Source organism: Dermochelys coriacea, chromosome 1 (genome assembly GCF_009764565.3).
Source record: "Dermochelys coriacea isolate rDerCor1 chromosome 1, rDerCor1.pri.v4, whole genome shotgun sequence".
NCBI lineage: Eukaryota > Metazoa > Chordata > Testudines > Dermochelyidae > Dermochelys > Dermochelys coriacea.
The window spans coordinates 38,841,075-38,867,836 of record NC_050068.2 but is presented as its reverse complement, the minus strand read 5'-3'; the positions used below and the strand labels follow the sequence as shown (position 1 = coordinate 38,867,836).

The following is a 26,762-nucleotide window of genomic DNA, read 5'->3' as shown; positions in this document are numbered from 1 at the left end:
CTCTGAAGCCTACCCCTTCCTCCCTTGGCTTCAGAGCCTGAGCTGCTACTTCAAAGAGCTGTCTATACAGCTATTTTTTTTTAAAGAGACCTAGAGCGTGCCCAAATCTGTCAACCCGGGCTGGGGGCTTTCTGCTCTTTGCTGAGTAGATATACCTACTGAAGTTGAGCAAAGCTCACCGAAACGGGAGTGCGAACAATCATACTTTGAAAATCTGCATAATAAACTTTGAAGTTGATCTTATTTTGCTGACATGCATGGGCAGAGTTTATTTTGTGGGCACAGCTTTGAAGAGCCTGACCACCTCCCCTCTTCCCCCTGTATGAACCCTGATCATAACTTCAATGAGAATTACTCTATTTTGAAGACTAATTCAGATTTAAATTTGTAGTCCTTGCATACCCTGTTGTGCCTGTGCAACAAATATATTCAAAACCTGAGATGGTTGAACGAGAAGCACAGATTGCTTTGACAAGGACTCACTTATCACCTACTGTATTATTTGGAGACTAGTTATTTGTGCCTCAGAGTAAGATCAACTGATATCACTTATATCTGACAATTTAGTGTATACTTCAACACTCTGTACGAATGTCTCTTAACTTGGGTATGCCTGTTTCTTGATAGGAGACGTTGTTCGATCCCGGGTACTAAGAGAGAAGCTTGTTGAATTGGAAACGGAAATTGAAAGATTCAGAGCTGAAAATGCATCTCTAACAAAACTCCGCGAAGAACGAGAGAGCTCCTTAGAAAATCTCAGGTAATTTTTCAATGGGAGTATTTCAGTGCATTTTATTTGCTTAGTAAATACATTTCCTTAACTGTTTAGTTAGAGCTATTTTATAGATGGGTAAATTAGCAAATCTGCAGGTAAGCACACTAGTATTGGATAGTAGTAAATATTACAGAGATCTGTTTCAGGGGTGGCCAAACTTGCTGGTCCTCCGATGATCTTCAGAAGTCTGAGTGCTGAGTGCACCTGCTTCAACCTTGCGGCAGGGTGGTGAGGTTCTGGGCTTCAGCGTCACGGGTGGTGCCTGCTAGTGCTTGGGGCTTCAGGAAGAATGTGGCCTAAGTCCTGAGCCCTGGCAGGTGCCTCCTACGGGGCTGAAGCCCCTAGACTCCCTTTCCACTGGACAGAGGCCCTGAGCTCCACCTGCCCCCAGTCTGGTAGGTGGAGAATGGAAGGGCTCTGCAAGCCGCACTTTAACTGTAAAAGAGTTCGCTGTGGCTGGTGAGCCACAGTTTGGCTACCCGTGATATATTTAGTATACAGGTAAGTAATTTGCATCTCTTAGAATATAATAGTGTAGATAGGTTAAAAAAAAAAGTTTGACACTATAGGTAGTTTAAATGTACAACATGCAATAAATAGAGTAAACTGTATAATTAATCACTCAAGTTGCTACTCTAGAAAATGGATCAAAACATGATTTAAAAAAGCTATACCCAACTTGTTCAGTATGAATGGTCATATGGTTGGGAGATTTTTTTTTCCATATACTTTATGGATTGTTTTAAATGACTCAGTCTTTATTTAAAAAAAAAACCATATATATAGAATAAGATCAGTTTTCCAGAGCTTGATGCTTTTACCTGGTGTCTTGCTAAAGTGTGACTTTTTGATGCTGTATTTTTGATCAGATCCTAGAAAAACCTTCCTGGGCACATGTAGGCTGGAAACGGGGTAGAGTTAGGGATGGAGGAAGGAGAGGAATGCCTTATGTTGGACGATAGCGATCCCTTTTGCCAATTAAGGAATGTTATTTGCAGTCTCTGAAAAGAGGTCCTATCCAGTTGTCAGTCAAAGCAACAGTAAATATGGAGCAGATTCTTGTTAGTGGGAACTGCAAAGAGATGATTCTTAAGACTTCAGCAGTGGTAGTGAGGAGACCCTTCTGACTAAATATATATTGTGTGTGATTTATTTACAGTGGAAAGTCTTTCTGGGAACAGGAGATTCTACTATTTTCAATTACTAAGGAATAAAATTCTAAATCTTAATTTTCTCCTTTAAAAAACAACACAAAAAAATATAAATACTCCAGACTTGAAATTGTTCTATTTCAGAACAATAAGCTACCTTGTGTAATTTCAGGAGAGAAATAGCAGACTTTGAACAGCAGAAAACAAAAGAATTGGCTCGGATAGAAGAAGTTAAAAAAGAAGAAATGAGAAAACTGCAAAAAGACCGTAAAGTTTTTGAAAAATATTCCACAGCAGCTAGAGCGATGCCAGATAAAAAGGAGCGTGATGAAATTCAGGTAAGAAAAATCTAAAGATTGTTCTGATCTTCACAGTGAAACTTCAGCTTTTCACGGTTGTGCAATTTGGAGATCCTGTTAATTTGAAGGTTTGATAGGAAAGAATATATATTTATATATATATAAAAAATCAAACTAGACCAAGATGACTGGCATCCATCAGTAGTTCCCACACTGAAAACCACAGGCTTCACATAAGTATCGTTTTGCTTTAAAATACAAAACAAAACAAAAACAGTACTAAAGAACTGTTGTCTTTCCGTCAGACTCCATACCAAAAAAGGTGCAAAATGGCACTAACAAAGAACATGACATCAGACCAACAAACTAAATCAAGTTACAAAATATTACTGTAATAAGTATGTTGCAAACAAATTCATTCGCTGTAGTGAATTGAATGCAAAATTGAACCTGTATCAAGCATCATTCTGTCCATAATTGTTGCATGCTAGCACAGTTTTATCTCATCATAGATGTTGATTATGCATCAGATACATTATAAACATGTCTTCTCATTTCCATCATGTTTAATCCTATTGCTTAGAACAAGATAGACTTGTTAGTCGCTACTAGGGTGCATAGCACGTTCGTGTTGCTAAAAATGTCTGAATAATGCAGTTGTAATCTTGGTATCTTTCCCTCTATCTTTTAGAATTTTGGATTTCTTTTTTAATATCTTACTAAAGTAAGTGATTTGAATTATCCACTATTATTTGGTTAATTCAATCTAAAGTGATCAGAATAAAAGGTGACAGTTATTTAATTCAAATTACTTAATTCCTGATTTCCTGTGAGCTTGTTTGGGGAGGAAAAGAGGAATAGAAAATTTGTTCTTGTTTTTCAGACTGCCCTAAAAATCCTTTTATTTGCTATTAAGTTTGTAACTATACATGACTGTGCTTCCTGGCCCATCATGCCCAATGAACTTTTTCTATGCATATTTATATATAATATTCAGTGTTAATTTTTTGGCTTGAAATGTGAAATATAATCTACATGGCAGCATGACTCTTGTCAAACCATCTAGCTAGACATCTCTGTATAATATCTTATTATGTAGCATTTTTCATCAGTAGATCTCAAAGTGCTTTACAAAGGTGATATCGTTATCCTTATTTTACAGATGGGGAAACTTAGCTTGCTTTTTCTTAATTTAAACAAAACAAAAAAAAAAGACAAGAATACAATCTTGAACACTATGAAGAAAAAGTCCTTTTCCTTCCCTAGGACCTAGGGTGAGATTCTGTGTTACACTGTGCACAGAACTTACAGCCCAGGGAGAAGGTGAGGTAAATTGGCTTTTAAACCACCTTTGCACCCTCCCTATCTTGGGCTGCTCTGGAGGCTGGAGAGGCCACCTATATAACTAGGCAGTCCTGGGGGAGGGACCTGTCTAAAATATTGCAGGCTGCCCAGAACGTCTGTAGAGCTGTGTGCTGCAGCCCCATCCTCAGTATGCCCCTGAGGCCAGGTTTGTGAAGGACTCCTCTGAAGCACTCCAGTTCCTGTACCAGGGTAATCCTCTGTTCTGGCAAAGGAAGGCTTTTATAGCCCCTTTACACTGCTCTGGACCTTTTATCTGGTGTAAAGGGGCCTGAGTTGGGACGAAGCTCGCTGCCTGATTGGGAGAGAGATTAGGTAAGTTATTAATACAAAGTAACTCCTGTTTTTAGGAAACAAAACACACTTCCTGCCCTTCACACACAGAAGATTTCACTAGTTTTGGGTCACTGTCTTCTGTGCTGTCACTGCTAATAAAAGATTATTATTTTCTCTAGTCTGTGTTTTAATACAGCAGAAAATGACTGGCTTGTATTCCTACAAACAGTTAAATATTTTTCTAAGGCTTTAAAACAGCAGCTTGCAGATTTGCAGGAAGACTTAAAGCGAAGAGAAGCAAAATGGTCGTCTACTCATGGTCGCCTTAGAAACCAGATAGAAACCTTAACAAAGGAGAACACAGAGTTAAGAGAAGAGATCAAAATCATGGAAAGATTTCGTCTAGAAGTTTGGAAGAAAGCAGAAGCTGCTGAAAGCAACAGGACAGCTGAAAGTTATGGAATGAATTTGAAGAGAGCAGAATCTACAGTAAGTTGTTTGTTTTGACGTATTTTAAACTGATTTTTGCAGATACATAGTGAGTTTTGGCTCATTGATATTTTCAGTTGGTACTCAGAAGAGACCAGTTGGATGTTTCATTTAATTTAATGGGGGTGTATTGGTGTTTGTAAGACAGTACACTGCTGTTGACTTCTACTGCTCCTATAAACCTGGATTTTCACTGTGTGCAGGTACTGTGCTTTCCAGGATCTTGCTTTCTCAAACTGAATTATTTTTTCGAGTTTGATGGGGAAATCAGTTGCAATTGACTTTGGTGCCTTTGCACTCTAAAGATTAGCCAGTCTTCACTGAAACATTTCACAGACTACTAAAACTTAAACTAATGTAAGGAGGAGTATACTTATCCCTAGTTAACTGCCCTAAGGTAAAATTCTGGGATTGTGCATGGTGAGGAAGAAGAGGAAAGAGGAGCTCAGTCTTTATTCCCTCCACAATATACTTTAAAAGTGTATAATTAATAGTCATTGCTATAAAAATTATGGACAAATGGTCTGTGTTGATGAGTGCTATGAATAAACCATTCTTGAACTAAATAAGTTCTTCGTTATGTATTTTCAGAGTCCATCAACTGGATTTCAAAAAAACCAGTTTCTGTCTCCAGTTCCTCAAATAGAAAAGAGTAGCAAGATGAATGGCAAAGGTTATTCATCAGTAAAAGGTATAAATATTTATTCAATAGGAGAATCATATTAACTCTTTACAAGAAAATTGCCAGTTTTAATGTTTGTTTGCAGCAACTGAGAATTGGTAATATCTTTATTTCCCTCAGGCAATGCATGTATTAAATGGTCCAAAAATATAATGCATGTGAAAGTTTAAAAGTCAGACTTAATGCTCTATAAATAATAAATATCATCTTGGATAAGATTATGGAGAAAGTTGTGGACACAGCTTTCTCAGTATGTAGGTGTGTCCCTGATCTCCTTCTCACTCTGGGTACAGAACTGGGTATGGCCCAGAGACCGCGTTGGTCAATGATCTCCTGGCAATGGATGAAGATAAAGTATCTGTGCTAGTAGTATTAGATCGATCAACTGCCTTGGATGCCGTTTTGATCACCAGGTAGTGTTCGCGTGCTTACATACTCTAGTGGGTGTGCACAAGATTGCTCTTCAATGGCGTGATTGTTTTCTCTTTGAGAAATCACAAAAGAGGTAGTTGGAGGCAATTTCTGAAGACCTCTAAAGTGGGGGATGTTGCAGGGTGCCATTGTGTCACCTCCTCCTGTTCAACATATATATGGGGCCATTAGGCGGGTTAGTAAGAAAGCATAAAGTATGTTTTCAGTATGCTGATGACACTAAAAAGTATATCTGTCATTTTCAACTCGGATGATGTGACTCAGACAGCTTCTAACTAAGATTGGGCCATGAATGACCGTGAGTTGGCTGCTCAATCCAGATCAGAATGAGATGAAGGTCGAGGTGGTGGGGAAGCAGCTGGAGATAATTAGTCCCTTGGATTTGAGGGAATCCATCCACCATTAGTTACTAAGATTTGCATTTTAGGAGTGATTTTTTTTTTTAAGATCCCAGCTGCTGTTTGACTCTCTAATTACAGCAGTAGTCCAGGTTTTTTGTTGTTTTTACATCTGCGTCTGGTTATGAGGTTGCAATCTTTCAGATGTGAACCTTGCTTCTGTTTGCATTTGTCTTACCAAAAGCATAGCTATGCACTCTTTATGGGGTTACATCTTTAAAATCATTCAAGGAATGAAGCTGGTACAGAATGGTGTGGCTTACTTACTGAGTGAGGCATTTTGTTGGGAGCGTCTGATGCTAGGATCTTCACTGGGTGTTTGGTCTTCGGGTGCAGTTTAAGTCTTGGCTTATGACCTATAAAGCCTTATCTGTCTTGAGACTGGTGTACCTGAGAGATCGCCTTTCTTTTGGTCCCAGGTTGCCACAGCTACAGTCTGCAGCAGTGCCTAAGCTGGACATCCCACACTATAAAAGAGTGGGTAGCTAGAAGGACATTTCAGTTCTCTGTGAGGGTTTCGAGATGCTGGAAATTGTTCCCCTCACTTGTTCCAAACTTTCCATGAATGCTGCAAGGACACACCATTATAGGGTTATTTTGGAAAAGGACAAGGATGAGCTGCTTATAAATCAAAGGAATCTCTCTGGAGGAGTTTTGCTGGCTGAGTTCCTATTGGAATGATTATCTCAGTGCTGTTGTTTCATTATATTATATAATTAATAAATGAGTTACGCACCTAGAGCTTTGAAAAGGTGCCTTTTTTATAATTTGAAATCTACAAATAAAATATTGTATAGATAGTACCTTTATTATGAGTTTCATAACTTAAATTGAAAAGGAGTACTTGTGGCACCTTAGAGACTAACAAATTTATTTGGGTGTAAGCTTTTGTGAGCTACAGCTCACTTCATCGGATGCTTTCAGTGGAAAATACAGTGGGGAGATTTATATACATAGAGAACATGAAACAATGGGTGTTACCGTACAGACTGTAATGAGAGTGATCACTTAAGGTGAGCTATTACCAGCAGGAAAGCAGGGGGGAAAACCTTTTGTAGTGGTGATCAAGATGGGCCATTTCCAGCAGTTGACAAGGAAGTCTGAGGAACAGTGTGGGGGAGGAAGGGGGAATAAACATGAGGAAATAGTTTTACTTTGTGTAATGACTCATCCACTCCCTGTCTCTATTCAAGCCTAAGTTAACTGTATCCAGTTTGCAAATTAATTCCAATTCAGCAGTCTCTCGTTGGAGTCTGTTTTTGAAGTTTTTTTTGTTGTTGTTGAAGGATAGCCACTCTCAGGTCTGTAATCGTGTGACCGGAGAGATTGAAGTGTTCTCTGACTGGTTTTTGAGTGTTATAATTCTTGACATCTGATTTGTGTCCATTTATTCTTTTACGTAGAGACTGTCCATTTTGACCAATGTACATGGCGTAGGGGCATTGCTGGCACATGATGGCATATATCACATTGGTAGATGCGCAGGTGAACGAGCCTCTGATAGTGTGGCTGATGTGATTAGGCCCTATGATGGTGTCCCCTGAATAGGTATGTGGACACAGTTGGCAACGGGTTTTGTTGCAAGGATAGGTTCCTGGCTTAGTGGTTCTGTTGTGGGGTGTGTGGTTGCTGATGAGTATTTGATTCAGGTTGGGGGGCTGTCTGTTAGCAAGAACTGCTGGAAATGGCCCACCTTGATTATCACTACAAAAGATTCCCCCCCCACACACTCTCCTGCTGGTAATAGCTCACCTTAAGCGATCACTCTTGTTGCAGTCTGTATGGTCACGCCCATTGTTTCATGTTCTCTATGTTTATAAATCTCCACACTGTATTTTCCACTGCATGCATCCGATGAAGTGAGCTGTAGCTTACGAAAGCTTATGCTCAAATAAATTTGTTTGTCTCTAAGGTGCCACAAGTACTCCTTTTCTTTTTGTGAATACAGACTAACATGGCTGCTACTCTGAAACATAACTTAAATTGTAGCTCTTTGCTACTATAGCAAGCAATAATATATCTGAGGTAACACACTTAACTGGATATTAATTCTTCTTGAGTAGCTGAAGATACTCTTTTCAAGTTAATACTGCACATGAGGTATGCAGATATCCAGTATAGTTTATCAATCGTTCTGATCATTATTTGCTTATAACACCCAAACTGCTGCTTGGCTGCTGAGATGATGTAAAAGTACAAATTTTTATAATTTGAACAGGAAAGCCTTCTAGAAGACCTAAATCAGCACCTGTTCGTGATGGGAGTAACTTTGACAAAACAGTGATGACACCAGAAGATTCCTCTAAGACTTTTATGATAGTAAGTCCTGTACCAGAATGTTGTCTATTTTGACTTGATTCCAAATAATAGAATAGTTATCTGCATTACATAAATGTGAAGCCTGAAAAGTGATTTGTGAAACTGCCATAAGAACACTAGACAAGATTTAGTAATGACTACAATATTAAACCTCCCTTTGGGTAATGCAGAATACTTGTACAGAAAATTACACTTGCATTTAGTATTTGGAACCATATTTTTTTTTGGTTACAGCAGGGGGAGATGTTTGGTGGTGATCAATTGTAGATAAGCAAAATATCTTGCAAAATATCTTACAAAATTTACCGAAATTCAATAAATGTTTGTAGAAAAAACTGGATGTTTTATCTCTCTTCTGAAGAAAGAACAGTGAATTTTGTAAGAATGCAGGTAGTGGAGACATAATACATCTTTATCAATTACAGTATGTAGCATTTGCTAGAAGTATATGAAACTTGAATAAAGATTCTGTGCCTTGGAATCTGTTACTGATGTTTTAAGTTAAGCACCAGATTGGAATTTGTTATAATGAGATCCACTTTAACATCTAGGCAAAAGCTGATTTCCAAAACCTAACAAATCTTGTGTGTGGATTTGTCATTATCCAGTAAGCTATAGCAGACCTTTTCTCTAGGTGCTTTGGGTTGATGATTCTCTTGGTCCCTCCTTGCTTTCATGAGCTGCCTTCTCAATTCCCCAAAAATCCCTCAAGTTTGGCTGCTTTAAAAAAAGATACCAGATGTGATAGAAAAGTTAGATTATCTATATGTTCCAGAAAAATCCCACAAAAATGGAGCCTGATTTAATGCTGTCACATTCCAGGTTGAAATCCAGACTAGTGATGGGCTGTCTCACCACCTGCCTTGCAACTTGGGGTGTCTCATAATGCTTTGCTTCTGTAAGCTCCTAACCTGGGCCCCTAACAAACAGCATGCAGGTCACACCCTAAGTGGCTATGTAGAGCTGCAGCCTGCCAGCACACTCCAGCTTCCATAAGCCTTGGTTATCACTTGCAAGGTGATCCCAATATACTTCCAGTCCCAAATCATGTTCTGCATTGTCCAGCTTTCTCCTGGACAGTTCAGATATTTTAGGTTTGTTACCCCCCTAAGGGATATGTTGTTCCATATCCAACAATTTGTTACTTTAAATGGAGTTATCCACACAATTCGGTTCAGAGACAACACTGGACTAGTTATGATCAAAGAATAAAACAAGTTTATTACAAAGAGAGGTTTTATGTAAAAGGCATTAAAGTATAAATGGTTACAAGAGAAATAGAGATCAAATGCTTCCTAGTACTAAAACATAACACTCTAGACTTGGTTCAAGGTGAAATCTTTTACCACATTTTCCCAGTAACATCGCTGACCAAAATTCTCAGGCCAGGATTTGCTCCCAAAGGCTGTTTCTTTGGTCGTCTTAAGTGAAAGAGAGAGAGGTTGATAGGGAGAGATACCTTAGGGTATTTTTGCCCCTCACTTTATAGCTCAGTCCCCCTTAGAAATACATTTTCCTTAAGGCTACCCTTAAATGAAGTTCATTCCAGCTGTGAGGCTGGAGTCTTGTGGTGAACGAGGTTTCATGCTGCTGTTTGCTAAGATGCAGATGTTTGTTCCAGCCCCCCTTCTTTGTCAAAGAATGGCCACTTTGTAGATTTACACCTGGCAAGAGGCTTGTCCTTTGTCTTTGAGAAACAGGTTTACCCTCTCCCCAGACTTGTCTGATAAACAAACTTCAGTCATGATTTCAATTTGTTCCTAATTTTACATGTAATATTGCATGTATTTCATCATGATATTGACAGTGAGTTATTAGTTTTCAAATGATAGCTCACAGGACATAATTTGTACGATGATTATTACAGTAGTGTGGAGGGTATTAATACAGGGTTGTATTCTGTCACAGTTGCTTACTAAAGAAATATTTTCATTTCAGGACATGTCCCCTACTGAAACGTGTGTGCCATTAGAGTCCCCCTTTCTTGTGTCTACAGGTAGTGAAGAAATACAGGGAGAAATTAACTATCCTGATGGAAAGGTAGGATCAGACTTCGTTTATGCTACAGAGAATAGATCTGGGCAATTAATTCACTCTGCCACGGGAACTCATCTTTGTCGGGGCTGTGGTGCCTCGCTTGTTCAATTTATATATGGGGCTGTTGGGGCTCCCTTTCATTTGTGAGGCATTTAGAGTCTAAGATAAATGTTAAAATCTAAATACCTAAACCACTTTCATAAAAATTGTGTGTTGTAAACTGTTCCATATATACACATAGGATGGTTTCTTACTTGAGTCCAACTGGAAATTGCCAAACCAGCAAAAAAAGGAAAATGAGGGTCTCATTTGTTCCTTGTACACCCCCCCTCCTCCCGCCCCAAAAAATCAGTCTTTATCTTATTCTTAGTTTAAGTTCTTTGGGTCAGGGACTGTCTTTTTATTCTGTTTGACTATTAGGTTAGGTGCTGTACAATGTACATGACTGAGGCTCCCTAGTGCTCTGATATTACAAATAATATTTCCAACCTCTATTTTAAATAAATAAGTCCTTGGGCCAGATGCCCAATTTAACAAGAATTTATACAATTAAGGGAGAAGAAACTACTTTCTTTGCTTATTGGAGAAAATTATTGAACTGGTTTGACACAGTGTGAGAAACTGTTTCAGGAATGTGGATGACAAATCCATAAATGGTTATTCCTGTGTGTTGCATTCTGGTTCCACAACAGCGTCTCTGGCTGCATTTTATTACTACTATTGTGTCAAACCAGACAATGGAAAGTTATGGAAATTCAAGATTGGATGAGAAGTGCAAACAAACTTTGGCTCTCAAAGAGCTCAGTCTTAAAGCCTGGGCAAAAGTCAGACCAATGTTCATCTAATGCTGATTTGCCTGTCAATAGCTCAAACTCTGTCAAACTGCTAAAATGACCAAAGAATTTTAATTTTAACTGAAATTGTTGTTTAAAATGTTATACCAGTTTTATTGCTGAACATCCACCTTTATGTAATTTACCTTTTAGGTTGAAAAGGTTTTAAAAAATGGCTGTCATCTTATATTTTTCCCTAATGGAACACGGAAAGAAATGAGTTCGGATGGAAAGACCATAACTGTAACATTCTTTAATGGGGATGTGAAACAAGTTATGCCTGATCAAAGAGTGGTATGTATCCAAATTATCTTCCCAACAGTTAATATGGCCAGATTTTCTTAAACACTTATGATCTATTCTTCTCTACAGATTTACTATTATGCAGATGCCCAGACAACTCATACTACATATCCTGATGGGTTAGAAGTCTTGCATTTCTCAAATGGACAAATAGGTAAAAACTATGAAACTTTTATCTGTATAGTTTTTTTTATATAAAAACTTTCTGTAGTTATTTTGAAACAAAATATGCACATTGTTACAGAGAAGCATTACCCTGATGGAAGGAAAGAAATTACATTTCCTGACCAAACTATTAAGAATTTATTTATGGATGGGGGAGAGGAAAGCATTTTTCCAGATGGCACTATTGTTCGTATGCAGAGGTAAATTTTTACTTTTAATATACCCTACAGGTTCCCACACAATGGGGGGCGGGAAAGAGTTCTTGGCACACTGAAGTTCATCCACCCTTCCTTGAATACTCATTTTCTGTGTACAGTGCTTGTCTTCAAGTTAAGATGGATATATTGTATGAAAGGATGAAAAACGAATATTTGTATAACTGTGTGGTAATCCACTAGTAATAGAAAAGACTTCTTTTAAAACCTTTATTGAGCTCGTGAGAAGCTTACAATTGAAAAAGTGTGATACATCATGTCTGATATATAGAAGAAATGTAGCATTTTATACTGAATAATGTATTTACACAAAGTACAAGTTGTAATCTGCTTTTGACAGAGTCCAAGCATTCATTTATTTAATTGCATGTACTAATATAGGCCCTGAAACAGGAAAGCACTTTAGCATGTGCTTAAATACTTTTCCTGAATCAGGGACAAATTTGTTTGGGCCTTCCAATGCTTCAAATAAGATGGTAAGCTATATTTCATACCTTGATTTAACTAAATCAAGAATAAACTTTCCAAAGATCCATGTTTCTAATGATTCCCGTACTTTTACACTTCAGTGATCTCTACCTCTCCTTCCTTGCTTTAAGTATTAAGACAGCCTCTCTGAACTCTTTTTTTTAAAAAAAATTGCCTTCAGAATGCAGCTTTAGTATTGTTTAAAATTGACTGCAATACTAGTGATTAGCTGAGATGATATTTATCAACTTTATTGTGATTTAATGAGTATTTTTTGACAACTATAAAGTTCTGGAAAAATAGTGCATGTTCTTTGAGAATCTTTACAAATTTCTACATTCAATTAAATTGCTGCCTACTAACTGTTAGTATAGTGTTGGAATTTCAGTTTAAGGCTGGCCCTGTCAGTCTATGTACGGTGCCTTTTGTGTATTTTATATTTAATTGTATGCACTTATTTAATACAGAGATGGAAGCAAAACTATAGAATTTAACAATGGCCAGAGAGAGCTGCATACGCCACAGTTCAAGAGACGTGAATATCCAGATGGCACTGTCAAGACTGTGTATGCGAATGGACACCAGGAAACAAAATATATCTGTGGGAGAGTAAGAGTTAAGGACAAGGATGGTGATGTTATAGTGGACACTAAGTTATAACATATGACTTATGAAACTCTTGTAAGCACCTATCACACTTAGTAGAAGTGTATATTTGTTAAACACAAAATTTTACCCAATGTACATATTGTACATAATTTTGTTTGTTTAAAATAAATTTATTTTTAAAATAAACAATGAAATTAAGGAGATGTCTCTGACTTGGTCTGTCAAAAGGGCTTATATTGAACAATTTCAATCTGCTTTCATATGTGAGTTAAGCAGCTACTTCCTAAATTTCCTTTCATAGTAGCATATATTTAATTATTTATCACTAGATGCAATAAGTCTTGCTGTGAAAGAAACCAAGTGCTGTTGTCAGCTACAGGATTTGCAGTCTGAAGTGATTAAAACCTTATGCCTAAGGCAGTGGTCTCCAACCTTTATATGCACAAAATCACTTTTTGAATTTAAGATGAATCCAGGATCTGCCCTGCCCCACTCACTCCATTCCCCCCTCCCTCTGTTGCTCGCTCTCCCCCACCCTCACTCACTCTAACCGGGCTGAGGCAGGGGGTTGGGGCCAAGGGGTTGAGTGTGGAAGGGGGCTCCACACTGAGCCTGGGGAAGGGGGTTGGACTGTAGGAGTGAGAGGTTCAAGCTCTGGGAGGGAGTTTGGGTGCAGGGGTCATGTGGTCACACTGCACCTAATCTCATAGAATCCACTGGACATTTCATGAGTTTTACCCTTTTTATTAGTGTCGTGTGGTTTATAGATCCAAAATCCTTCAGGGACTGTCACAAATCAGTGTAACAATCTCAACTGTGGGTTGTGCATTAGCTGAACCTGGGGCAGGGGTTTGGGGTGCAAGCTCTTAGAGGGAGTTTGAGTGCAGAAGGGGGCTCAGGGCTGGGGCAGGGCTTTGAGGTGCAAAGTGCAAGCTCCAGTTGGGAGGTGCATACCACAGGCAGCTCCTGATCAGTGGCAGAGTAGGACTCAGGCTGCCTGCCATGGCCCCATGCCAAACCCAGAAGGCTGGCATGTCTCTGGGGGAGAGGGGGGCAGCCTGCACTCACAAGCACCACAATCGACAGGTTGGTGACCACTAGTCTTAAGGGTTCAAGGAGACTTTGTATTAGACATTGAAGAGAGATGCTAAAACTAACTGCCAGCTGATAAGGTTTTTGGTGCTAGAGCTGAATCCTAAGTAGCCAGGAACATAAGAGCTAAGCTGCATGTAATGCTGCAAGACCACCTGAAGCAGAATCTAAGCATCAGTGGTTATCACTTTATTTGGGCAGTGTATAAAATGTGAATTCTAGCATTTGTTGATACTTGGCACTCGCCAAATGGACTTGTTGCATGGCAAGAAGAGGTTACTTACCTTACAATAACCTAAGTTCTTCCATAGGGACATAAGACAACTTGGTGTTCATGCACTCTCATTTGGGCATGCAGTGTAGCGTCTGCAGGTCCATGCTTGCACAGAGCAGTTCCAGTTGCTCAGAGGGGGGCATCTAAGGAGGTACAAGCCTGCTGCCACTCAGTTCCTTAACTGTGAAGCCGAATTCCACAGTAGAGGGGAAGGAGAGCAGAATTTTGAATACCCCTAAGGCAAAAATATCTCAAAGACCTCATTGCTGGAAGGTAAGTAACCTCTCCTTCAAGTATGTCCCTTATGGAGGCTCTACTATAGGAGCCTCCCAAGCAGTAACTCAATGAGGTGGGGGGTGCCAGAGAGGTAAGTCCAGGTCACTTTGAATATGGTGTCTCTGGAAGCAGGTAAGATGATATACTTGGAAAAGATAGGAGTAGCAGTACAACGTCTTTCAGTAGTGCTATAGCTGTGGACTGAGCACTAGTGGAATGTGCTGCTACTCGGGGGGTTGCACTATTGCATTTTCATAGCAAGTCAAGATGCAAGCTGAAATCCACTTTGACAATCTTAGTGTGGAAATCGGTTAGTCCTTCATCCTATCTGCAACTGATTTAAGTAGCCTGGAATGGTTTAAGTTCTGTCCAGCTAGAAAGCAAATGCTGTTCTGACATCCAGTAAATGAAAGCTTTATTCCTCTCTGGAGGCATGAGGTTTTATGAAGAAAACTGGAAGGCAAATGTCCTGGTAAGTGATTTCAAGGAGACCTTTGGGGAAGGAAAGGATGAGGAGGAAGCAAGGATGGAGATATAGTATAACCTTGTCTTTGCAGAAGGTGGTGTACTGTGGGTCCACCATGAGTGCTCCCAGATCACCTTGCTGAGGGGATGGTGATTAAGATCAAAATTTTGAGGGAGAGGTGGAGGGGGAACAGATTGCCACTGTTTCAAAGGGATGGTTTTTTAGTGTTTAAAACCAGGCTGAGGTGTGTGGGGGTAGGGAGGAAAGTTGCATAGGCCCTTAAGAAATCCAGTGACTGGGGTGTGGCCAAAGACTCCGAAGTCCTGGCTAAGTTAGAGGAAGGGTGTCTCAAATGAACTCAGCTTTTTTTTTTTTTCCCTAATACATAGTCCAGGATCTTGGAAAGTGGAACCTCCAAGGCTAGAGAAGATGGGATGGAGCACCAAACTGGAAGCGCTTCCACTTCTGGAGGCGACTCTTGCAAATACTGGCCTTTTTCTTGGATAAGAGGACCGACTGACTGAATTTTAACAAAAAAGGGCAATTCCATGCTCTCAGATTCAAGGAGGAAGGGTTAGGACTGATGAGGGCCCTAAGTCGTGTGTCAATATGCCTTTTGTGATAGGAAGTCCAAGGGGTGTTCTCTTTTGAGAGAGAGATGAAGTTTGTGTACCACGCTTGGCTCAACCAAGCAGGGTGCTCTGAGGATACCTCACAGTGCAGCTTGAGAAGGGTCTTGAGGATTTAATGGTACAGTTATTAACACTGTAGCAAAAGAAGGCCTTGAAACAAATTCTTCTATCAGAGGCCCAGTCTGAGGCCTGAAGCCTCAACCAAAGTAAAGCCTGAACCCAAGTACTTCCAGGCAATGATAAGCAAAGCTGGGCGGTGAGCCAGAGGCAGGTCCCACTCACAGAAGTTGGCAAGAAAAGGTAGTTAGAGGCATGTGGACGCACACAAGTGCTAATGAGAGAAATTTGTGCCAGGACGGTGGCAAGACACTCCAGAGACGCAACAAGGAACAGGCAGGTGCATCTTAAAGAGAGTCAAAAGGACAACATGATGGATAGATTCGTTTGAACTATGATGAGTAATCTGTTCTGCAACAGTATAAAAGTAGACCCTGGAGTGCACATCTTTGTCCAGCCTAGGGGGCAGTGGAGTGTCCTGTCACTGACTGAATTGTGTCCATTGTCAGGGAGCACAAATTCATAGTATGCCCCGTAGAGTCTATAGGGAACTATTACTGTGCTTCGTTTGACAATAAACCTGGCTTGGGTTCCTTCATACCTTACTGGAGTCTGTAGTTTTGGGGGGTTCTCTCGGGGTCTGCTGTGTCAGCTCTCTGTGCTGAGCTGGGGCAGCACACAGAGGGAACACGCACACAGCCGACTGCTATCATCATCGAACAAGAGTGGAGCACCACACCGGTAGCTACCGACAACAACCACCAGGAACCTGGAATCTTCTTTATGCTTATCAGGGAAACCCCTAGAGAGTTGTGGCCATAAACTCCCTTGGAGTAGAACAAATGACATTTTCCATTGTTCGGATAGCCAAGAGGTCTATCCCGGTCTGGCAGATGCTGCGAAAGCTGGTTTTGTGCTCCTGTTTGTGATCTTGCCAGAAGTGCCTGCTCAGGGAATCTGCAATTATATTCTGGAGGCCTGGTAGATAGACTGCTGCTATTTCTACCCTAGGATTGGAGATGCACCAGTTCCATAGCTTTAGTGACATTGCGCACAAGGACTGACAACTTGCTCCAGCTTGGCAGCTGAGGCAATACATTGCTGCCTTGCTGTCAGGCATTATCCTGAGTGACCTTGTATAGTATGAAGGAAGCAAACGTGTCATACTGCTCTTAGCTTCAGTATAGTGATACTGAATGCAGATTCCTGTGCTGACCATTGGCCCTGTGCTGGCTATTGGTAGGTGGGCTCTCCATCCCAATAGATGCATGTGCTATGCTTTTGAATGTGCTGGATGCAAAAATGGGACTCCAATATAGACCCTCCATGGGTCTTTCCACCATCTAAGAATGCAACACCTTCCAAGCACTCTGATGCATTTGGACAGGCTCTGTGTGTTTGGGTATATGCTCTTCTTATCCATGTCTGGAGGCATCTCCATGTAGTCACATACATGGAGGCTGATCTGGCCCACACCTGTTGACAAGTCCTCGCTATTTGTGGGCTGCCTGTAATCTTGAAATTAAGTTGGACTGGGTGGAGAATTTCTCCTTGGGTAGGGAGATTCTTGCTGTTGTGGAGTCCAGAGTAGCTCCTACAAAGTCTATTCCCTGTACTGCAGCTAGTATGGATTTTTTTTCCAGTTGATGTGGAGGCCTAGAGATTGGAATACTGTTAATGCTCTAGATGTTGACAACTGGACCTCTTGGGGCAACCAGCTTCTGAGAAGCCATCTGAACATGAGAACACTGAATTTGAGGCAAGCTATTACCACAGAGAATATATGTGAACACCCTGGGGGACCAGGAGAGTCCAAAGGGGAAAACCTCTCTCTTGACAGTGCTCTTCCCCAGAGCACAAATCTTGGGAAATACTTGTGGGAGGGGTGGATGGTTACATGAAAGTATGTGTCTTTAAGGTCAAATACAACTCCTCAGTCTCCTGGATCTAAAGGTGGACTTACGGAAGATAATGTCACCATTCTGAAGTGCTGTGCTAGGAGAGTTATTTTAAATCAAGGATTGGTCTGCATCTTTCTTAGGAACAAGGAAGTAACTGGAACTGAACTCTTATGACTCCGGTCAGGCTGGTCCTATTGCTCCCAGAAGGAGAAGCAGCAACTTGTTTTAAGAGTTCCTCATGAGAAGGATGAGGGGTAGGGCTCGAGGGAGGAACAGAATGGAAGTGGATAGCAATCTTAATTTGACAACCTTCAGTATCCATTTGTCTGAGGTAATATGCTAATCTTCAAAGGGGAAGAGGGTAGTTGCACAACAGGTGATCCATTGGAGTGAACTAGTTTGTATTCAACCAAGGTGTCAGAAGTGCCTCTTAGAAGGAGGGGCTAATTGGGTAGAAGTATGGATGGGAGATGCCTGTTTTTGTGGACTCCTGCTGCTTAGAGAAAGTGTGCTGATGGTACTGGAATGATCTCTAACTTTGAGCAGCTTGGGATTTACTAAAATGCCCTTTCATTACAGGCACATAAATCCCCAGTTACTACAACACTACTCTAGTGTCTTGAGTATGTGGAGAGGAGTCTTATGTTCACCGAAAAGCATAGGCCCTTCAAACACAAGGTCTTCCAAGAAAAGTTCAAAACCGTGGAAGGCCTGAGGACTGGAGCTGGATGCTCTTCTCATGACCACTGCTGTGGCCATGAAGCTGGAGGCTGTCAGCTGTATCTTGGGCTATTTACAGGGAGGCTTTCACAACCAACTGTCCTTCAGCAGTGACAGATTGAAGCTGGTCTTGTGGCAAGTGCTCAATAAAATGTGTAATTTTGGAGTATGTGTTAATCATGGAGTGAAACATTACAGTATGGGAGGGCCTATCTGGTACCAAAGGCTGGAGACAAATTGTAACTTGTTGCTTTGGTATGGGGAGGCAGATCTTCACTAGTGACTCAGGTTCAGCAGAGATAATGAGATACTCACAAAAGGAACCTGGAAGGAAGTGGAGGGTTCTGATAGCTTTCAAATGAAGTTTGGGTCAGTGCTGCCTGGTGAGATGGAGGCTGTCGTGATCTTCCCTTTCAGAGGTATGGTGAGATACTGGTACTGGAGCGTGGATGGAAGCTGTGTCTTGTGGTGCCACATTGTGCTGCCGCAGTAGTTGCTCTGAGAGTCCAAAGAGGATTTCTTCTGCAATATGGACACCTCAGTACTGGAGTTGGTTGGAGCCTCTACTGTACCCATAAAGGGATGAGATCACCCCATCAAATTCATTCTCAGGAGATCAGTCCCGTTTCCTTGCATGGAGAGGTATTTTCCTCTTTTGCTTACTAGCTAGCGCTGCAGACAAAGCAGCAACTGTGGGACCAAGGCAGCCTGTGCTGTAGCGGCCATTGTATAGGAGCTTAAGTCTAGTCTCTCTTTCTTGGATCTGCCTTTGAAATCTAGAAAAACCTTGTGATTTCCCCCAATCACTGCAGGCAACTAGAGTGTCTGTCACAGGTTCTTTCCCCACAGTAAGTCCCACAGGTCTTATACCCTGAGGTCTCGGACATGATGAAGTGTGCTTTGACACAAAAGATCAAAGAAAGTGGAGGGGAAGGAGGACAGTGCTAAATAAAGATTAAAAACTGAAATAGAAGAAAAACCCTCCTAAGCCAAATAAATAATTCAAAGTTAATGTGAGAAGCTGAATACAGTAGAAGGAACTGAGGTGCAGTGGGCTCACATCTCCCTCTATGCCCTTGTTCTGAGCATAAGATGCTGTTCTGCATAGGCACACTCCTGCAGACACTACTTTGCAGTCTCCGATTGAGCACACAAGGGCGTGTACAAAGTGTAGAGAGGACCACCCACACAGACATACTCCAAAAAACTTTTTCCTTTATATTTACTAGAGATGAGCTGCTGTAATAAAAAGTTAAGTTTCATAGAGAAGTGATAGATGCTGCTGTGATTCTTCTACATAAGGAAGTAGCTTTCACTGTCAAAGATCGTGACTGATATTGTATTGTTTTGGATTATCACTGTATTCTACAATCTTCAAACAGTCAAAGATGGAAGAAAAGCACATGATCACACCACAAGCATGTGGACTTCAATAGCTGAAAAAGTTCCATAACCTCCCTGCCTCAACTTCTCCATCTGTAAAATGGGGGCAATTCTTCTGCTTTATAGCTGCAATAAGATTTAGTGCTTAACTGGTTGGTATTAAATATAAAAACTCATATGCCATATGTCACAGTTCCTTCCCCTGTGTGCTTGTTCTGACTTGGGCCTTTTAAGAAAACATGTTAACTGGAGAAATAGTAGCAGTTCCCTCTACCACCTTGAAGGAGTTATGATTTTGCTAGGAGCTACTAGCCATTGGAAAACATTACATTTTAGAAATAGTCACAGATAGTGTATAAAAAAAAAATTACTCAGGTAACTAGAACAACACTGACTTCTGCCAACTGTAGAGCAATTGTTCCATGGGTGCTGGGCCACTTCACTATCATGAAAATGTTATCAAGCAAGACATTAAGTTTTTACTACATTATATCTTTCTTCCTTAAAAGAAAGCCCAACAAACTACATCACCAGTAATTATGAGGTGAGAAAAGGGCAGTTTAGCAAAAACAGACTCAAGTCCTTGGCAATGGTGGTTATAGTCAGCTAGCAAGGCCTATACAGTAGGCACTGGAAAGTTTATGGCACGTTCAAATTGGACCCTTCAAAAAATAAGACTCAATATTTTCATAGCAAACTGGGGCTCACTCAAGAGATTCAGGAGCTAGTATTCAAAAGAATGCATTAAATGGAACTGTCAAACTTACTAGGAGTCTGTAATTGAACAGTGTTCTAAGAATAATGCAGGATCTGCTAGAAGTCCACCAAAATAACTAGTTAAGCAAAGTTTTCCTTCAAAATAAGGTGGCATTAAAATAAGCATTTTAAAATGGGCTAACAAGGGAGAAAAGGAAATAAGACATAATTCAGTACATTACATTAAGAAATGAATGGGATGTGGGAGGTCCAAGTTCCTGCTCCAAATCAAGCATACTGGGAATTTGAAAACAGGTCTCCCACCTCCCAGCAGATTGCCCTAACCAACACACACATACTGCAATCTGGATGGCTTCAGCTCTCTTTGGGGGAAGTGCGATCTGACTAATGTGCTGAATCACTGGATGCAGCCCTGCTCCTGAAAAGTAAGAAAGACGTAGTTTGTGAATTCTGCTGGGTCTTAGGCATGAGCTAGGGGATCAAGCAGCTTGGCTGGGTCTGAACTTAAGTGCTTTTGAACATGCCAATTTGTGGGAATTTAGGCCCCTACAAGATTAGGCAGCAGCTGAGGAGTTCTGAGGATCATCCGGGTGCCTAAATTCCGGTGTAGATCTAGCCCAATTCCTCTTTGCTCCTGCCTGCTGAAAGAGAAATTGGAGCATGCATTTAAGCTCTTCAATACACATGGCCCATAGATAAGTCTTTAGTAAACACCCAAAATACTGGTATGATAAGACCATGTTCCATAAGGAGAAATTAAAAGCTTGCTACAGTAGGTATTAAGAACAGAGAACAGTTTACAAATGCTAGATATTTCCAGGTGGTCACTAAGTCATTAAAATTCTGAATCATGCTGTAAAACTATGCCCAGAAAAGCTTAACAACGTTGGGAGATGTTGCTCTAAAAAAGGACCATGTTAACTCTTGAGACTATTATGTTAGAACTAGGTGAGCAATCTTGAGATCCATAAATAAGTCATTTCATATATGAGACACTGAATGTGCCAACATTAAATTACTTCAAACACTCTTAGGTCACTATCATTTTGTTCCTTTATGTTCCCCTCATTTGATAAGAAGCTAGAAGGTAGTTCTTTGATAAGACAATTGAGCTTATCCATCTCATTGCCTCCCATCCTTCTGTGACAAATCCATAAAGGGAGTACCATTTTTCCTATCCCAAGATTGTCAGAACAGGAATCTGGCTCTGTACTACTACACGGCAGGAAGCAGTAGTGTGGATTGTTCATGTGTGCTTCAATCTTTATGTTCTGCCTCATGTACAAAAAGAGCAATAAAGTGAAAATGTCAAGACCTCCAAACTGCAATCCTGTCCTTGGTGCTGTACCTGTCGTTTTGCTTTGGCGCTTTGAAACCCACACTCCTCAGATGATATAAACAAGGTAACCCACAACTTATTTCCTTGTACAAGTATGAAGGAAAAGCATCAACAAACTAAACAAAAGCTTTTTCTTTCAGATGCAAAGTAAACAAAACAAATATTTATTTTAACATTATCCTTCCATAGTTATGAAAACAGCTCTGAACAAAAAAACCACACCTGAGTATTTCAGGCATTTCACTCAATTACTGTATGTAGAAAGAACAAGACAAGGCAAATTAACATGCCAGAACAAAATTTAAAAAAAAACCAACCACCAACCCCCTGGAAAAAACACCTTTCCTCTTCAGATACTGTAGTCTTCATCAAAAGCTCTCTATATAGTATACCTGGAAACACAAACTAGTGTCAAATTTAGATAATAAAACAGCTACTTTCTCCTTATCTGGTAGACTCCTTAACTAAGGAGTCTAAACTACTACCAGGTACAGAAAGAACAGTCCATACTGCCTCATTAATACATTATGCACTGGTGCAGATTCCCTCTGGTTTCACTAATTACTATAAAAGTAATCGTAGGAAAACATATTACAATATATACAACTATAAAGACAAGAATGACTGGTTTAGTCACCATAATAAACCAGTGAAGCAAACTAATAAGCAAAGAGAGACTGTAGTAGGAAATATGCCACCATGCACCAAGGCATATCATGTAACAAGATTCTGAAATTAATGTTTAACAGAAAAAGTATCTTGCAATCTATGGGGAAAAAAGACTGCCCAGAATATGGGAGTTGAAGAGGTTCAAGTGGACAAAGCAGCTTGGTTCTTGCAGATGTAACTTGTCACTACTGTTTGTATAGAGAACACTGTAAAATTGCCAGTCACCTGCAATTTCACCTGTTTCATCAGTGATTATCTGGATTACAAGCAGGCTATAAAAGTTTCTCTTCCCTCTGTATGCTGGTTGAACTTAATAGCTTGTTCCAGTCTTTGTTGGCTCTCAAACTAGACCCTAGACTTCAGGTCAGGTTTAAGCAAACAGACAAGGATTTGCTCCTCAAAGGACCAAGAGCTGCTTTTGACTGTGTGAAAGCAGGCAGCATGGACTGTGTAGCTATCATGTAATCACAAGAATATACAATTGTGCTGCAATGTTTTGTTTTCTAATATTATATGCACTTTTTTGTTTACATATTTATTCTAAAATAACTATTTGCCATTTACATTACATTAGCACCCAAAGGGTATTAAAAAAAAAAAAAGCTAGTTCTGGTCAGATGATTATTTAAAAAACAATTGAGTCCACTGCTTAATAAATATTAGATTTAAAAAATCTTACTTTTTATAATTGCCTCAAGTGACACTTCAAGTTTACTGTACTTACATATGTCATTGATCGAAGTCTGCTAATCCCATTTCTACCAGCTTCATGTGAACTAAGCATTGTTCATCGTCATACAAAAACACAATGTGCTCTGGAGACTCAGTCTGGAAATCAGAAATTTTCAGAAGTACAGAAAGATCTGTTTCAAGTAGTAAGAGCTGACTGAATGCTGCAATTAATTCTTCTACAACTATACTGCAGTAATGTCTAGAGGCCATCCAGATTGGAGCTCTATTGAGCTAGATACTGTACAAAAACAGGGAAAAGGGCAGTCCCTGTCCCAAACAGCTTATAGTGTAAAAGACAAGACATAACAGGTGGATGAGATAAACAAGAGGGCTGGGGTGGGAAAGACAGTTGCAAAAATAAGTGAATCATTAGTTTAATCCCATTAAGTAGAAAAAAATGGCAATGATGCTAAGCTTAAAATTTGATGATAGGAATTAAAAAAGGAAAAAAACCTTAGTTATCTGATCTGTTAATTTGAAAGTGAACATAAAACTGAAAAATATTACAGTACTGCATGAACTAAGCCTGATCTCTATTACAAGTTTCTTTTAAAATCAATTTAAGTTTTCACTTTGCATATATGATGAAAGTTACAATGTTTTGGAAGGAAATTATTTAGGTAAATGTTAGACTGAGGATAACGACTGTACAACACAAATGTCCATTTGGAAATTAAAATTTGTTGTTTTTATATTAAATAGCATATTCCCACATAAAATTGTTAACTGATAGTAGTAAGTTCCTTCAGTGATTAATGCAACCCTTAGCCAAACTACCCAGTAAGAACTTTGTTTTTTTTTTAAACCACCTGACATTAAATATACTGAAGTAATTTAAGGCGATTTTATACAAATATTCCATTATCTTTAGATTTCAGAAATTTGGTTAATGACAATGTTAACATTTTACAAACATCCCTAACTCAAATCCACAAGGCATACAAGTTTTCAATAAATAGAGTAGCCAGAATTCCAGAGCGTGTTGAAGGTAAGTGGAAGACACAAAGGCCTGGTCTACACTGTGGGGGGAGATTGATCTAAGTTATGCAATTTCAGCTATGTGAATAACATAGCTGAAGTTGACATACTTAGATCTATTCACCACGGTGTCTTCACTGCAGCGAGTAGACAGCTGACACTCCCCTATTGACTCCGCTTGCATCTCTTGCTCCGGTGGAATACTGGAGTTGATGGGAGAGTGCTCAGTGGTCAATTTATCGCATCTAGACTAGACAAGCTAAATTGACCACCACTGGATCGATCGCTGCCCCTCGATCCTGTGGGTAATGTAGACACGCCCAAAGAGAAGGGGGCAGGTGGGAAAGTGATTGAAAGTAACATGTGGGACAGCTGCATGAGTTTGTATGTGTCAGTGGCTATCCAATAGATAGGGACAGAGAATAAAATGACTGATGGAGAGGCATCTCAAACATCCCCCAAAAGCCTAGTGTTTTATTGTGCACCTCCTTGACCTTCCCATCAAAGTGACCCCTACAATCCTCTGTGATAGGTGTGTCAGATTTTCACTTTGAATATCTGGGTACCTTAACAGGAGAACGAGGAGGAATATTAGGGGGCAGCAAAAAGGCAAGGAGAAGCAGGGGAGTGAGGGAAAGAAGGAAAGAGGCGGTACCTTTTTAGTACTTACAGACCTATTGTTTATTTTGGGCACTGGACACCGCTAACCCAAATGGAAATGTGAAGCATAAAAGCAAGAATGATGGTTTCTAGTGGAGGAGTAATAAAGGAGGTTAAAATCATGCAGGCAGGCAGGCTTGGGAAGTGGGCTGTCAGGAACACGGTGAAGAAAATTCCTATGCACTTGACCCTCTGCCTTTTTCAGAAACATCACAACATTAAAGTGTTTATGAGTCTAATTTTTTTAAACCAAAGAACAAGGTTCACAATAAATCTTGCATAAGGTTCAGACATTCCACTTAAAATGTTAAAACCAAGATAACTCATGTTTGGCAGGAACTAAAAGGAAAAACTTACCACTGTGGAAGCATAGAGCTTTTTGCCTTGAAGACAGTCTATCATGGCCCATAATGCTTGCATGCTCCACTCAGGGCAGTATGGAATTCTCTTTTTTTCTGTATCGTACAAAGGAGGTTTAAATCCAGCCAACAGAACTCTTACTGCTTGAGCAGGATATTGCATAAGGCAAGAAGGAATCTGACGTAATCTAAATCAAAATGAAAATCCTTGTCTTAAAATATGCAAGACAACAGAGCAATTGTTAATCACTACCTAGAACTAAAATGTTAATGAAGGATAGCTCAATGATTAGGGAACTAGCCTAGGATTTGGGAGACCTGGGTCCAAGTCCCTGCTTTGCCACTCACTTCTAGTGTGATCTCAGGCAAGTCACAAAGCCCTTCTGAGCATTTGTTTCCCATCTATAAAATGGGGATAGTAGTACTGCCCTCCCTCACAGGGGAGTTGTGAGGGAGGTGCTCAAATACTAAGGAATGGGGGCTGGCCATATAAGTACCTAAGGCAGACAGGAACAATTTAGAAGTACAGATGCAAGCTAATTTTTTTTTTAAATACCAGATCTTGATAAGTATAAGTTTAAAAAACTGAACTATGCACTTACCGGCTTGTTGGTAATTTTTCACTTGATCCATAGTCAACAAATTGAACCAAAATATTAACAGGGTCAAATTCTTTAATATAGAGTAGTTTTGCTCTATACCACAAGCTATCATTGTATTCTGCCAGGCAAGGCATTTCTGTAAGAAGGAAAAAGCACATTATTTAATCCAAAATTTAGCACATACGCTATCAGAGCTGTAAAACAAGTTGTATTATACCATCAAGTTTTATTTTCAGTCCTCTAATTCATGGGTTTTTTTTAAAAATAGTATCCATAATTTTTTTAAAAAGACAGAGTAACTGGAAAAAAATTAAATGAATTTAGAAAGGAATCGTTACTTACCTTATAGCAAATGAAGTCTACTTACTTGTAACTGGAGTTCTTTGAGATGGATTCTGCATAATTAATCATGGGATGCACTGGCAGGAACAGTTCAGACTGTGGAAACTTCTCACAGCAGTGCCCTGTAGTGCTCTTATGTGCCCTTTTCTGCTCCTCCCCTGTGTTTCTGAATATTCTGAAAGCGAGGCTCTAAAGTTCCTTCCACTGCTTCTGCAGACTCAAGATTCCATTACGATTTGAGGAAAAGGGGACAGTGAATGGGAAATGTGAAAATGCAGAATCCACCTTGAAAAACTCCAGTTACAGGTAAGTAATAGTGGTTATTTCTTTGAGTGTCCTCTGCATATTCCTGCTTATGGGATAGTCTGACAAGCAGTACCTCAAAGGAAAGTTGGGACTCAAAAGTCCTAACTGAATAGGCATTGAATAGGCACTGCCCAACCGTAGCCTACAGGTACAGGTATTTGCTAGGTGAGGCACAGTTATATGTTAAGGCAGGAGTTATCAAACTTTTCATAGCTTAGGGAGGCTCACTATGACAAAAAATAACTGTGCCTCCCCACAGTTTACTAAAACAATATAACAAACTGAAAACCCTGTGTGTTGCAAAAAATGAATAAAAGGATAGAAGGGATTTGATCAATTATAGATCAATATGCATTTCAGAAGTGTGAATTTTAAAATATAAATGGACGCAACTAAAATAAAACTTCAAACATTTTAGGGAACAGGACACCAAACAATGATATG

General features: G+C 39.9%; 2 protein-coding genes across 8 annotated transcripts in view; one reads left to right on the top strand and one right to left on the bottom strand.

Annotated features, from left to right (window-relative positions):
• CENPJ (centromere protein J) overlaps nucleotides 1-12,927 on the top strand; it is a 30,015-nt gene extending 17,088 nt beyond the window's left edge. For 3 of the 5 annotated variants that reach the window (XM_038417784.2, XM_038417751.2, XM_043504234.1), the window contains 10 exons: nucleotides 628-760; nucleotides 2,099-2,264; nucleotides 4,110-4,352; nucleotides 4,944-5,043; nucleotides 8,083-8,183; nucleotides 10,122-10,223; nucleotides 11,207-11,347; nucleotides 11,426-11,510; nucleotides 11,601-11,721; nucleotides 12,672-12,927. In XM_038417784.2, coding sequence (XP_038273712.1) covers nucleotides 628-760; nucleotides 2,099-2,264; nucleotides 4,110-4,352; nucleotides 4,944-5,043; nucleotides 8,083-8,183; nucleotides 10,122-10,223; nucleotides 11,207-11,347; nucleotides 11,426-11,510; nucleotides 11,601-11,721; nucleotides 12,672-12,864 — 1,385 coding nt within the window. In that variant the 3' untranslated portion in view covers nucleotides 12,865-12,927. Of the gene's footprint in view, nucleotides 1-627; nucleotides 761-2,098; nucleotides 2,265-4,109; nucleotides 4,353-4,943; nucleotides 5,044-5,154; nucleotides 5,389-6,283; nucleotides 6,302-8,082; nucleotides 8,184-10,121; nucleotides 10,224-11,206; nucleotides 11,348-11,425; nucleotides 11,511-11,600; nucleotides 11,722-12,671 lie in introns of those variants that run through there. The other 2 variants (XM_043504236.1, XR_006277606.1) reach the window with 2 other exon arrangements.
• Nucleotides 12,928-21,676: 8,749 nt separating this feature from the next.
• The window catches only part of RNF17 (ring finger protein 17), a 220,853-nt gene continuing 215,767 nt past the window's right edge, over nucleotides 21,677-26,762 (bottom strand). Inside the window, exons 36-39 of one of the 3 annotated variants that reach the window (XM_038411698.2) lie at nucleotides 25,671-25,806; nucleotides 25,067-25,256; nucleotides 23,064-23,167; nucleotides 21,677-22,062 (exon numbers count right to left, since the gene is read on the bottom strand). In XM_038411698.2, the coding sequence (XP_038267626.1) occupies nucleotides 23,069-23,167; nucleotides 25,067-25,256; nucleotides 25,671-25,806 (425 nt within the window). In that variant the 3' untranslated portion in view covers nucleotides 21,677-22,062; nucleotides 23,064-23,068. Of the gene's footprint in view, nucleotides 22,063-23,063; nucleotides 23,168-25,066; nucleotides 25,257-25,666; nucleotides 25,807-26,762 lie in introns of those variants that run through there. The other 2 variants (XM_038411672.2, XM_043504233.1) reach the window with 2 other exon arrangements.